A 14,506-nucleotide genomic window follows, 5' to 3' on the forward strand; every position below is an offset into this window, starting at 1 on the left:
TTAAGACACAAAGCCTGACCCTATGATAACCCCCAAGGCCACATCCTTCCCAAATAGTTGTACCAACTAGGGACCAAGTACTCAAATACATGAGCCAGTGGTAAACAATCTCTTTCAGACCTCTGGAGCAACTAACTACAGGGAAAACTACTCAGAGAGGAACTTAATGTGTACTGAAAGGCCGAGGCTTAGCTGTGAACCGCATTTACAGTTGTAAAAATGTGAACTTAGCAGTTGGGAGGGGTGTATGTTTTTAATGTCAAAAAGAAAAAAAAGTGAAAAAGATTGCTCAACAATTGTCTCAGTTGGGTTATCCATTGATAGGATTAAAATCGTGACCTACAGAAACTTGGAGAGGAAAGGATTTATTTCAGTATCACACTCCGTTACTGAGGGAAGTCAAGGTAGGAACCTGGAGTTAACTTTGAAGCAGAGGCGGTAGAGGAGTGCTGTTTCCTGGCTTGTTCCTTGTGACTTGCTCAGACTGCTTTCTTACACCTGTATCTAGCTATCCCACATCAGTCTCTAATTAAGAAAAACCCCCATAGGCTTATAAGGCCAGTCTTATAGTATCATTTTCTCAATTATAGTTCCTTTCTGTAGCTTCTGTGTAGTTGACAAAAAAAAAAAAAGAAGAAGAAGAAGAAAAAGCTAAAACCAGCCAAAAAAGTGATTAAGATCTTTACCTGCTCTTCCAGAGGATTCAGGTTTGTTCAATACCTAACTTTGATGGGTGGCTTACAACCACCTGCAACTATAGACCCAGGGGAGTTTATGCCCTGTTTTAGCCTCTGAGGGCACTTCACTAGTGTGGTGCACTTATGTCCATATATACAAGCAGGCAAAACACCCATACATAGAAAAGTAAATGAATTAAAATTTTAAAAAATACTCCTGCTCCCTAAAAACAATGCTTTTCAGTAGAATTAAGTAGAAGATGTCTAAAAATCTAGACACTTTTGAGAGCCAAAGAAGCTAATTTAAATACATTGGGACAATTATGACTATCTAGGCACTCTATCTGAAAATGAAAGAATCAAAATTAACCAAAGATGTTCGCAGTAGTAGGTTTATTACTGAAAGAAAGTGGAAACTGGGTCAGAACAAAGGGCTTCTGATTTTATAGTAAGTTTCTTACAACCACTCAACTGTATAAAGTTCATCCCCATGTGTGCATGTGGGGAAAAAACTAAATTGTAAAATAAAAGAATGACCCGGACATTGAGATCACAGTTGTTTTCCTGGGGGAAAAATAAGTGGCAAAAGCTGAAGAAGGTCAGTGCATCAAGAGGAGTGAGGTTTTATCTTATTGTCTCCTAAAGCTCAGAAGTACGGTGCTAATATTGATCAATGGCAGCAGTTGGAAAGGAAAGCCTGTGGTGGGGACAGCAGATGGGATTCAGAAAGACAGTAGTGTAATGCCAGTAATAATACACTGCACAGTTTATTTTTAAAACAGAATCCTTTTTATGTGAAGGATTCTATTCCAAAGATGGACTGCCAGACACTGAGATCGTCTCTAATTCTGTGCACTGCTCTCTGCTGAAGTAGGAGTTGCTTCTGTGTTTACCCCATTTAAATTGTTCATAGTTTTTTTCGTTTAATGCTGCCTGCCCGTTCCCTGGTAGGCTTGCATTTAAAGCTGGTTTTAAAGTAGCATTTACACACCGGTACTTGTGCTCTCAGTACCCTGTCATCACGAAATAGTAACATGATACATGTTCACCTGCTAAATCTGTGATTTAGAGTTCAAGGAGCTTATGGAAAGGAACATTTAATTCCTAACTTAACTTGATCTTTTTGCATTTTGGTGAACTGTGCATTTAAGTAATTGCAACTGATCCTTTTAAAGACACATTGCCTATCATTCTGGACTATTAATGTCAATACTTTATAAAAATAAATAAATGTTATTTTATATGAGTAGACTGTGTACTTGGAATTTCTCTTGAACTTGTGTAGGGAAATGATATGATGTCTAAAATGCAACCTTTCTGATGAGCAAGTATGACTCTAGCTTGTCATTAAAAGCCTGGGTTATTGGGTGGGTTTTGTATTTGTGTGTGTGTTTCTTTGTTACCACAGTATTCTGTTGCTTTGACACTCTTCAAAAAGATGTGTTCTGGAGGTAATTTAGTCCTACTTATTTTATTCCCTTCATTTTTCTCATAAATAAAATATATCTGTCAGTTGGCTGGAAAAGTAGATAAAGATGTGAGCTGCCCTGAGAGTGAGTATAGTCTTGAGTGCGTAGCTGTGAGTAAGCATAAGCTGAGCAAATCTTTTGAAAATTATTGTTGAGGGTAACAGAGAATAGCTTAATAGTAGGTTGGTCTTCTAAGCCATTTTGCTTCATTCATTTTGTACATAGTCAGCAGTGTTCTTCCTGATAGGTTTGTCATAAACCCCCACCCTGTTGTTTGTCCCGTATTCTCCTTTTTAACAGTTAAGCATGCTAATGGCTTACTAAATGAATGACATATAAGACAGAGATTTGGCCCCTTAGTTTTGAAACTATATTTTATATGTGTTTTCCGCTGTCCTTTTTATTTTAGTAATAGAACCAGCATGTGTTATTACCTTTGCCCTTTCTTGGGATCTAGAAGGTGGACATGGGTAACCCTGAATATTGTGTAGCTGTGTTCCCTCCTTGTGTGTTAGGAACTTGGAGTCACAGTTGATCACCTCTGGTTATTATCCTGTAAGAATTCAGTCCTCTCAGTCTCATTTTGTTACCTGACCACAGAGACAGTGCAGTGTCATTTTCAAGGGCTGTCTCCTCTTTCGGAGCGACATCAGAAAATAGTGATAGAATGTTTTAGACTCTCCTGTTAACTAACATACCTTTAAATACCTCTGGTTTAGATAGAATTACATGTTAATTTATATTATTTTATAAATTCTAAATAAAGGAAACAACAATATAAATTTCTTAAACCTCAAAACTTAGGATGTTAATAAATCAGATCATTTGTTAATCAATATTTAACTCATGGCTTGAGATAAAACTGCTTTATAAAGGAATTTTAGGCTGTGACTCAGTTTGGAAGCAGTGCATTTTAAGATTTAATTACTTAAAGGTATGAAACACTTTAAGATACTTATTTTCTCTGCTGGATTTGCCTTCTCAACTTTTTTGCAGCCCCTTTAGGTGCTAGTGATTAAGACTCTAAACTGTACATGCTTGTGAAGAAAATAAGCTCTAGATTTTTCCTGTTCGGTGTTGTAGCTCATGCCTGTGCGGTGTCAGACCATCACTGCTCTTTAGAGCCCTCTCAGCCGTCACATCTTTGTGTCCTGTGGTCACAGCAGTCAGTGAGGATCCTGGTGGAAATGTGGGTTCTCAAATGATGAGGATGCTTCCTGCCTCGGCACCATATTTTCAGTAACAAGTCTTGACACATGACAAGACTTGTTATCTCGGGCTTCCCTCTGTAATTCTCACAGATACTCTTGATTGGTTCTTGTCTGGGTGATTCCACTGGACAATAAAGGCTTCACAGTGCATTTTATCATAGTTGCTTAGATATCTGTCTTCTTGCTCATTATAGATTTTTGCCTGTAGAGCTTAGCCTCTCATCCTTATAGGTACAAGGCCTATCATGCTGTTTAACAGAAAATAGAATCTCAACAAATATTTATTAGATAGTATTATTGCAGCCAGTTTATAATTATACAAAGTATACATTGAATATTAAAATGACATTTCTATTATTTTAGAGAAATACATTAAATATGAGTTTGGATCTTTTCCATATTCCTTTTAGAAGAAAAAAAGTCTAACATATTCTCCATCCAAAGATAATTTGCTCAAAAATAATGCACTAGCTTCATTTTGAAGTCTGCACAGTAACTTACAGTAGTCTCGAGATTTCTTTGTAGAAGTGCTTTAGAAAATTCATAACCATTTCTTTTTTTCTCCCAAGGAGAAATACAAATGTCTACCACAAGACGAAAACGCAATGTGTTATGTTGTTTACCGTAAGCTGTAGTAAGATGAGCTCAATTGTTGACAGGTATGTTTTTAAAATTCACTACTAGAGTAATGTTCTTAAGTGTTAGTGCTTAAACATAATTGCCATTATATTCAATTTCTACATAGAACAAATAAGAAATAGTGAGAAAGGTATGTTAGTAGTTTTAAAAGCCAAAGTGGATTGCTTAGGACTTAAGTTACAAATGAGTCCTTATTCTTAATTTTGGGAATTTTGGTCAACTGAAAGAAACAATAATGCTTGTAGATGATTCCCTGGCCCCTTTTAGACTCTAGGATTGAGTCTATCCCTGCAAGCATCTTAGCACTTGTGACTAGGATTATTAGTTTATTAGTTTGTTTTTAATCTTTATATATAAGTCTTTGGGAAAAGATAAACTTGTTTATTTCTTTAACTGTAAAACTGCTGGTTAGTTTTTTTGATTGTTTTTGTTTATTTGTTTGTTTGTGTTTTTTGTTTTTGGTGCTGGAAATGTCAGCCAAGGCCTGCTGTGTACTAGTCAAGGAGCTTTACCACTGAGCTACCTCTCCAGCCTTGTTTCTAAGACTCTTTGTTATGTTGTTGTTTTCATTCTAACACCTCTTAACATTTGATGCGTCTTAAAATTCACTTCTCAGACTTATTTTCTTTCTTCTTTCTTTCCTTTCCCCTACATCCCCTTCTTTCTCCTTCCCCCTTTTTCATTTCCTTCTTTCCCTCCCACCGTCCCTCCCTCACTTCTTCCCTTCTTTCCACATAAAGATGAATCTTAAAAATGTCTAGAATCTTTTATATTATTTCATTGAATTGCTTAGATCCTCAAGGTTCTGAAGATATAGGTCAGGGATTAGCTAGCTTTTTAAATTATGGTTACATAATTCACTGTATGACGATTCCAGTTCTTTAAGGATTTTGCAGATAGATTTGTACGTAGAGTAGTTGTTGATATCTGAAGGCAGCTTTTCTTTTTTTCTGACTAAACAAAGATATATCTTGTATTAGAGCATAAGACTTAAAGGCAAGGAATGTCCTTAAGAGGTTTGCCTTCACTGTGGCCCTAGTTTTGGATTAAGGCCTTGTCTCCTTCTTGAAAAGACACACCAGTCATCTAAAAGGACTGGAAATGACTGGGTGATCAATTCCTTTTCTATACTTTATGATGTTTGGGATGACACTTCTGTGTTCAGAGATAATGCAGTGATTATTAATATGGATTCCTTATATCTGAATATTATAATATTTATAGACTCTCTCGTCAGAAAAAGTATATCCATGTAGGGTTCTTAAAATAAGTTCCCAAGCATAAATGGACTACTTCAGGTCTATTCATGAGCCACCATAAAACACAATTTACAACTAATCTCAAAATGAGGCTAATAGACGCCTCAAAGGCGTCTTCAGAAGTCACAGCTGGATTTGACTGAATGGTGTGACTGGTGAGTTCATGTAGAAGCTCACAGTCATCAGAAACTTGGATATCACTCCTTAGTTTTAAGAGTCAGCTTCTAGTGCTCTTGATGTAATTTGTTAGACTTTCCCCCAGGTCTCAGCTGTCCTCATCTTGTCACTTAATTCTTCACTTAATGTTCCCAATTTTACAAGTTCTTCCTAACCACTCAGACTAAAGCAACCACCCAGGGTTGCTTAGTTGTTTTTCTATTGCCACAACAAAACACTGTGACAAAAGCAGCTTATAAACATTTAATTTGGGACTGCAGAGAGTTGTCTAGACCATGACTGTCGTAGTAGGGAACATGACAGTGGGTGAGCATGCATATCACTGGAGCAGTAGCTGAGGCTTGCCAGTTGAAATAATGTCCATGGGAGGGGGGGGAGCAAAAGGAAGACAGAAAGAATGAAAGTGAGCTAAGGAGGAATAGCATGGGCTTTTGAAACTCCAGAGCCCACCTTGCCAGGGACATACATCCTCCAAAAAGGCCACACGTCCTAATCTTTACCAAATGAGGACCAAGCATTCAAGTACATGAGCTTTTGGGGATCAGTCTCATTCAAAACCACCCTCCTTTAGAAATAAGGCCTGTTGTTTCCATGTGTTTCTTTGTAGCAGAAGATGAAAAAGAGGAGAGCAACTGTTAGTTCTGTTTGCTGTTCCGTTACAGTTTACTATTTACTATTCTGTGTACTGTTTACTATTCTAGTACACAACCTGGTACCTGCGTGCTAATCAGTATCTGTTCAGTGGGTCAAATATGCTAAGTTCATGAGCTAATAGTTATTAGGATGTTTATGAGTAGTGGTGTTTTTAAAAGTAACTATCTGAAAAGGTTTTTAAGTTATGGTATTATAGTTAATATATTCCAGATGGGTTTAATACAAGGACATTTCATACTGGCATTTGATAGGTTTCCAGTAGATATTAAAATTTTGAAATATGATATTTAAACTAGCTAAGTTCTTATTTAGCCTGATATATACACATAGCTGAGTATAACTTTTTAAAATTCACATGCAGAAAACTAAAAGTATAATTAAATGTAATTAAACTTTTATTAAAAAATAATTTCGTGGTTCCTGAGCTTGTATTTATTTGATCTCTTCACCTAGGAATCAGGTCAGTCTGAGTGGATTCACCTCTCCCTCTTACTAAGTCTTTTCATTTTGTTTTCTCTTGTAGAGATGACAGTAGTATTTTTGATGGATTGGTGGAAGAAGATGACAAGGACAAAGCAAAAAGGTAGTTAGCTGTGAAATAGAAAATAGTAAATAATATATAATACTTACATGTGTTAGATATATTAGCAAAGTAAAAAAGCTTAAACTATCAGTATGCAGTTTAGAAATTGAACTATTTCCTGACTTTTTGAAAAGTAAGTTTGAATATATTATGTCATGTCCAAATTGGACACTGCATTAAACTATTTGTGTAATTAAATAGATTATTTAAAAACTACATATTTAATTTCTTTTTTCATAGAGTATCTAGAAACAAATCTGAAAAGAAACGTAGAGATCAATTCAATGTTCTCATTAAAGAGCTTGGATCTATGCTTCCTGGTAATGCTAGAAAGATGGACAAGTCCACTGTTTTGCAGAAGAGCATTGACTTTTTACGCAAACATAAAGGTAAAATACTGTAAATTGGATATGGTTTCTATAGCAGACTCTCTTAGAAAATATGAGTTATATGATGCTTAAGGTAAAGAAGAAAAGATTCCTAGTATGTTCTTTAATTCAGCAAGCATTTAGTTGTTTTTGTATTCTAGGTCCTTATGAAGTTAGGATGACTTTCTTGGCTCTCAACTTAAGCAAGGGGAGACAAATGTGTAAACACTAACTAAAATACAGATGAGTAATTATTATGAACTATAAGCTTGAGAAGCACATGATTGTCATGATTTTTTTAAATAAAGAATGTTTTAAGGTATACAAATAAGTATTTTTTGTTTTTTAGCTAAATCTTTTAGGTTAGGCAAGTGAATGCTTTACACAAAGGGAGTACTGTGTACAAAAGTGGAAGAGCAGAGAGGTTTGATTGTAACTGAGCGTGTTTGTGTTGGAAGGCTGGAGATGTGTCAGAGTCAGGTCACGTCAGGTCATTGCAGGCCATTTTTAAAGGTCATTTCAGTGTATGTCTAGAAAGCAAACATTACACCTAAAAATATTTGTTACTAGAAGAAAATCATCCTCACTAAATCAGTCATGGAAAAAGAAACTTTAAAGTATTTGATATTTAGGTAGTGGAGATATGAAACTGAAGCTAGAGAGGATATTTGAGAGACGCTAACTGCTGCCTTTTTCATTTTCTTTACCACCTCTGTAACTCATGGCTAGGCTCGTTTGTGCGCCACTACTCTCTGGAATATTTTCATTTACTGACATTGCCCACCCATCCCCAGTACAGCAGAAGTTTTTTCTTCTTTACTCTCCATAAAGTTAGAACTGGTGATCTTGATCTGCCCGCTACTGACTTCATGGCTTCCATACTCTGATGCTGCTTCCCCTTCCTGTCTGGCCCTCTTTCCTCTTCCCTTTTCTGCTCTCTAAATGGGATGTTTCTCAAGGCTTATCCTTGTGATCTTATTTTCTCAACCCTCTTTCCTGGGATGACTCATTGTATAACTGTAGCTGCTGTGCATCTGTAAGCACTAACGAATCTTTGTTTTCAGATGCAGAATTTTCATCCTTGTATTTCTAGTTAACTTATAGATGCCACTTTCCATGTGTCTAAACTCAGTTCCTCTAAAATGGAATTCGTTTTCATTTTGTCAAGTCAGTTTCTCCTAAATTGGCTTTTTCCATTTTTATACCATTTGATTAGGTTCCCAGGGCTCAAACATGAAAATACTTTGGGAATGTTTTCATTTGTCTTAGCATCATATCACATGTGCCATATTCTCTCCTGATCTTTGTAAATGTGTCAGTCACTTAGATTGAACCTTTGTAAATGGTGTCCTTGCTGACTTCATCTCCCTTTGTATAATGGCACACTCAGAAACCAGTGCCTTAAACATTGTAGAGCTCAGTAAATGATTGTTGAATGAAATAAACTGAAATGCGTACATTTCCACCCTCTGAAAATAGAACATTAATTTTGGCATTATCTAGGTTTTGCCCCCAAAATTGAATGTATAATTCTCACAAAAATGAAATTTTGGTAAATTTCAGGGACATTTTCAAAGTATTTATCTAACATAGACCTGTATTAACTAACCCTTAATAAATTAGTGTATATCGTTATGTATATAATTGACAACAATTTAAAGTGCTTGACTGTATTTCACAGAATTAGTAGCTGTACTTTTAGTTCCCTGTCATAGTTCAGTATAGTCATTTGTAATCACCAAATTTGTTATATAAGTATGATATATTTAAATACCCGGTAACAAAATATTAAAATAATATAATCCATACTTTTCACTATAAAGTAAGGTAGAGTACAGCCTACCACATTGATCTTTAATTTGTGTGATTATTGTAGTATATCTATATCTAAAATGGAAAAAAAAATGTTGAGGCATGGAGGTGTTTGCCTATAATCCTAGCATTTGGAAGCCAAGACAGGAGGGTCGTAAGTTTGAAGCCAGCCTGAAATATATAGTAAGACTGTGTTTTAAAAAGAAAAGAAAACATACTTGTTAACAGCAAATAGTTCAGACTTCACTATTTATGATAACATTTTTATGACCGAATCTGTTTGTGAAATGAAGGAATCACGTGGTAAATATGTGTGCTGTGCCAGAGGCCCCAGTGACTTGGGCAAACTCCACATAGTTAGGAGCATTAAAATGACACTGAGCAAGTCACTCTGCAAGTGTTGTTACTTTCTGTGAAATTCTGGCCTCAAATCCTCATTTAGTCTCCTAAGATTAAAAAAAGATTAGAAAAAAATCTTTTTGCCTGGGAAAACAGACTGGCTGACCCCATTGGCAACTTTGCTTTGAGCTGACTTCTTATCTCTACTTGAGATATTACCGTTTGAATGGCAAGGAAGCCAAGGTAAAAAATTTCCTCAAATGTTTGGAATAATCTTGTTGTAATCTGCTTGTTTCTATTTGCTAATTATGTCAAGTCAGAAACAGATTTAGGCCTGTCACCCACAGAGCATATCAAAACTATACCCTCACCCGCCCAATAAAATCTCCAAAGAAATTGATACTAAATGGTCCATCCAGACCAAGTTCTAGAAGATAACATTTCACATTTTGAAACCCTAGCCTCCTGTGCTTATCGTTGAGTAGGAAGAGAAGGCGACTTGTAGGTTTTTGTGCTCTCCCAGTGGTTAGAGTTTGCTGCTAATGTGTCGATCTGTTTACAGAAATCACTGCACAGTCAGATGCTAGTGAAATTCGACAGGACTGGAAACCTACATTCCTTAGTAATGAAGAGTTTACACAATTAATGTTAGAGGTATGTCCAGATTTAATTTTTGAAAGTTTTATTTCTCTAAATTTTTAACAGTGATTAATTTTAGTATAGTTTTAGCAGTATGAATATTGAAAAGTTTTAATTCAGTGTAAATGTAATAAGCTCTGTTTGTGTATAATTACAGTTGATCAGTGTATTGACCAAGTATTTTAAGTAGATAATGCCATGTGGGAGAATAATACCAAATTTTCTTATTTTCATTATTTGAAATTTTGAGGTGCTTTCATACAGTTCAGAAATCTGTAGCTACTGAGTCTTCAGCCTGAGATGCCCACCCCATCCTAACAGCATAGCGTGTGTTATCACATCAAACACTGTTGCCAGTTGTGTATATTTTACTCCAGCTGTGCTGTCACAGCTTGGACTCTGTAGTCCTGGAGGCAGGCAGTCCAGTGAGAAGACCCAGTGGGCTTGGTGTATGTGAGAGCACTTGAGTCTAGTTTGTGGGTGGTCTTCTTGCTGTGCCATGGCATGAAGATATGCTGTATAGGAACTCTCAAGGACTCTCTTATGGGGACACTAACTTTATTTTGGAGGCTTTATCTTTATCACCTCCTAGCTGCCTCCTCCCAATGAAACATAATGGGAAATTAGGTTTCAACATAAATTTTGTAGGACACAGCATTTAGTCCTACTAGACATCTGTGTAAAATGACCACAAATTGTAATAAAAATGATGTATTTTTCAAATGAAAATATGTTAAAAGGTAATCATTCTGTAAATAGAAATGTTTAAAAGGAAGTGAGAAGATGTTCTTCTGTTATAGAATTGCTTTTAAAAATAATTTAAAACAACAGCTTTTGCTTGTATATAGACCATAACACCTCCTGTCAGAATGTAATGCACATGAATTTTATAATATTCATACCCAAAAGCTTTACTCTTCTACTCTTTTATCTTTTCCTACATAGAGTAATGAAATTATCATTTATACAATAAGCTGGTCAGAATTTAATACCAAGTTTCATGAAAGCTTAAAATAGCAAATAGGTGGTTTGCTTTGTAGTTAACAGTGATAAGAAAACTCAAGAGGGTATGGTAGAGTAATTGGGGTGGTCAGGGGTATTGTGGCTAGCCTGGGCAGCATGTACAGAAATCATAGATGTACAAAATGAAATTATTAGGTAATTTCATGTATCATGTGTATGTTTATAATGCTTATGTTGCAAATGGTTTTCTGTACTACTAGAGTCTGAAGTAAGGCAGAACATTTTTAGTAAGGGGCTTTGTGTTTCTTTGATTATACTTCAGGGTGTAACAATTAGTGAACTCTATTTGTGTGCTTACCAGAAATTATTAAAATTTGTTAAAGTATAAGTATAGCATAAGCATTTAAACTTATACTTTAAAACTGAGGAGTACTTTCCTCCTGTTAACTCCACCAGTTCCCAGACCCGCTTTAAGAAGGTGTTTGAAGCGGGAACAGGGCCTCTCCAACTCTTTTACTAGCTCCTAAGACACTACTTCTCATTCTGAGTCGCCTTGTCCAGCCTTAATACATAGGAAGGTGCTCAGTCTTCCTGCAACTTGCTATGCCATGTTTTATTGATACTCAGAGGAGACCTGCCTGTTCCTGAATGGAGATGGAAGAGGAGAAGATTGGGGGAAGGGGGGAGAAGGGTGGGGGAGGCTATGGCTGGAAAAGTGAATATTAAAAAAAAGTGTTTGAGATAAGGAAATTCAGAAGCAAAGTTGTCAGGAAATGTGCTCATGTCACATAGGTAGTCAAATGCTTCTGGGATGTGTAAGGATGCTGTGCCTTCAGCCACAATTATGCGCAGTAGTTTTAAAACTCATTAATTAGTGTTGAGGTACAGCTCAAGGAACAGTCTTACTTTTACTTGTTTTTTCCTCTTAAAAGAAGTTTGACATTGTACAAAAGTGTCTGTCTGTCTATCTATCTATGTTTGTGGAAGGATCCACACAAGCTAGTCTATAACAAGAAAGAAAATGACTTATTTTATAATCCTAGTGCAATTTGTCATTCAATAAGATTTTCTGTGTTTGTTATAAACTGCTTACTTTTATTGGCATAAAAGTTTTCTATAACTCAAAAATTATTTATTTTGTTAATCTTAATGCACCTGCTTTACTAACAGGCTAAATACATTCAGAGTTTTTTTTTCTTTATAATAGGAAGCTTTTATATTAGTTACTAAGGTGCATGTACTACATACCAGATAACTATCAAAGGAAATAATAAGCCAAAAATTCTAGTGATGATATGACATTATAAAAACAGAGAAAATATATTAAGAACTTGAAAATGTAAGTTAATTCTTTATATCCTCAGAGTTTAGATTCACATAACTGAACAACGTTGTATTTACTTTGAATATGTAAAAAAAATACTTGTAATTTTTTATTATATCTATCCCTATCCATCTGTCTGTCTATCTGTCTGTCTGTGGTTCCAGTCTTGCCCCAGCACACATGTGGAGGACAGAGGACAACTTGTGGGGGTTGGTTCTCTCTTTTCACCGGGTGGATTATGGAGATCAAACTCAAGTTGCCAGACCTAGTAGCAAGCACTTTTACCCACTTAACTATTTTAGTAGCCCAAATATTTTCAAGTTTTTTTATGTATTAAGTGTATGTTTAAAAAGTAAAAGACTAAGGTGAAGGGTGTGTATATAGGTGTGTATCTTATATCCTTAATCCAGGTGTTTGCACATATGTGATTTTGCATGCTTCAAGTCGGCAGTTTTCTGATTGAATATGAAAATTTTAATCATAACTTAGAATTGGATTTGTTGATAGAATAGTCTGGTTTGGATAAAGTTTATCTGACTGGCAAGACTGTGATGTAGTTGTGTTACATTTAAGTAATCATGTTGATTACATTAGAGCTGAGTAGGCCCTTTCTGTTTTCAGCTGAATTTCAGATTTATGCTTTATCTTAAAATGTTAGCATTGTGGTTCAGAAGCTTATTTAGTCTATCTACTTAACATGTTGGCGCTGCTGGTACAGGAGTTTAGACCATCTACTTAACATATTAGTGTTGCGGGTATAGGAGTTTTAGATAATTTAGCTGAGCTTGTTCATTATTGACCATGCCCAGAGAAGTTGAAGCTTGCTTACCTTCCAAAAGCTAATTCGTGTCATAACTAGAACCTAGGTCTTAATACTTACTTATGTTGCCTCTCTTAATTCTTTGAATACAACTGTGCCTCCCTAAGCACCCCCCCCCCCATCTATTGCCTGAGGAGTAATTTACTGAAAGACCTCGGAGTAGGCATCTTAGGACAAAGTCATCTTGTTAAAGTCATCTCTGATTGTATACTGTTTTCCCCTTGGCAGCTCATAGTCTTCCTTGTAGTTTACAAAACAAGGGCTCACAATATGTGTCAGCCTTGTCTTTGCTGAAGATCTATAGGGAACTTCTGTACCCTTCCCTAGGACTGACATTCTTATCTTCCACAAACTAAATAATCACTGTTAGCAAGAAGATATCTTGATGAAAGTAATGTTCTAAATAATGAATAGTTCTCCTTTGTTCATACAGTAAGAGGACAGGGATAAATCACAGCTTCCCGTCATGATGTGGGGATGCTCTTTGCCTTATTCTTCCACATTTCTCCAATTACCCTTCTCAAGGAAATTTTATCCTCTACTCAGAAGATTTTCATGACTTGGCACTGTTGAAACTTTTCTTTGCAAGTGGAAAGAGCAGGTTTCAGCTCTCGGAGTGGGAATAAATGATTGAGCATTTTCATTTCAGTTCATTGTCTTCAGAGAGAAGCCCTGAAATTCCTAGCAGTCAGTGTCTTCCCAGCGTGAACAGATCATCACAGTGAAAGATAACTTCCTTTCAACACGGACAGTCTTTTCACATGAGAAAGCATAGGTTTTTTTTCTTTACACCAATTTGACTCTATTCACAGTAGCAATCAAATAATTACTGATAAATCGTAATGGGGTAACACTTCAAGACTTGCTTTTTAATTTCAAGATTTCAAACCCCTCATTATCTAAAAATATATTTGTTTGAGTTATTCTGGAAAGTAAGAAACGATTCAAAGTGCCTTTTTCTGGACCATATCTCTCCTCTAGTAGGAGAGAGGGGAAGGATACCTTTTTTTGTATCTTCAACAGTTAGAGACTGGGAATATAGCTTCATGGTAGGGCATATGCCTAGCATTCATGAGGCCCTGCACCCATTTGCTAGCACTGCAAACAGCAATAATAATTGGGCGTGTGGCTTACTTGAGTTCAAGGCCAGTATGAGTATTGGAAGCTGTCTCAAGACACCCTGCTCCCAACCCCCAGCGCACACACACCAAAATAAAAATTAAAGCCCAACTCGTACTGATTTCCTTTGCTCCTAGTCCCATCCTTTATGGCTATTCTACTTTTCACTGTACCAAGTGTGTTCATCTGTGCCCAGACATAAGGATGACTGAAACACAGTTTTTACCAGAGTTGCTGACCCTTTGAGGGAGCTATTTAACTAAATAACTTGCAACTTCTCCACTAGTGATCTTTCTCTCCTTTAACTTAACAAATGTACTGGTTACTCTTTGCTTTATTCTTTTGGTACATGAGCCCTTTAAAATAATTGTTCTTCCTCCCTTATTTTCTTGCCAGTTTTATGAGTGAGTTATAATAGCTCTTGTCGGCTTGTTCTAAGTTTGTTTTAAGTGA

The 14,506-nt window shown here is 36.1% G+C and overlaps 1 protein-coding gene across 8 annotated transcripts in view; it reads left to right on the forward strand.

Moving 5' to 3' along the window:
- The window catches only part of Clock (clock circadian regulator), an 82,280-nt gene that overhangs the window by 29,142 nt on the left and 38,632 nt on the right, over window positions 1–14,506 (forward strand). For 5 of the 8 annotated variants that reach the window (XM_075942962.1, XM_075942965.1, XM_075942969.1 and 2 more), the window contains 4 exons: window positions 3,927–4,016; window positions 6,610–6,669; window positions 6,910–7,058; window positions 9,751–9,842. In XM_075942962.1, the coding sequence (XP_075799077.1) occupies window positions 3,970–4,016; window positions 6,610–6,669; window positions 6,910–7,058; window positions 9,751–9,842 (348 nt within the window). In that variant the 5' untranslated portion in view covers window positions 3,927–3,969. Of the gene's footprint in view, window positions 1–603; window positions 708–3,926; window positions 4,017–6,609; window positions 6,670–6,909; window positions 7,059–9,750; window positions 9,843–14,506 lie in introns of all 8 variants that reach the window. The other 3 variants (XM_075942966.1, XM_075942967.1, XM_075942961.1) reach the window with 2 other exon arrangements.

The sequence above is a fragment of the Microtus pennsylvanicus genome, chromosome 12, assembly GCF_037038515.1.
Source record: "Microtus pennsylvanicus isolate mMicPen1 chromosome 12, mMicPen1.hap1, whole genome shotgun sequence".
NCBI lineage: Eukaryota > Metazoa > Chordata > Mammalia > Rodentia > Cricetidae > Microtus > Microtus pennsylvanicus.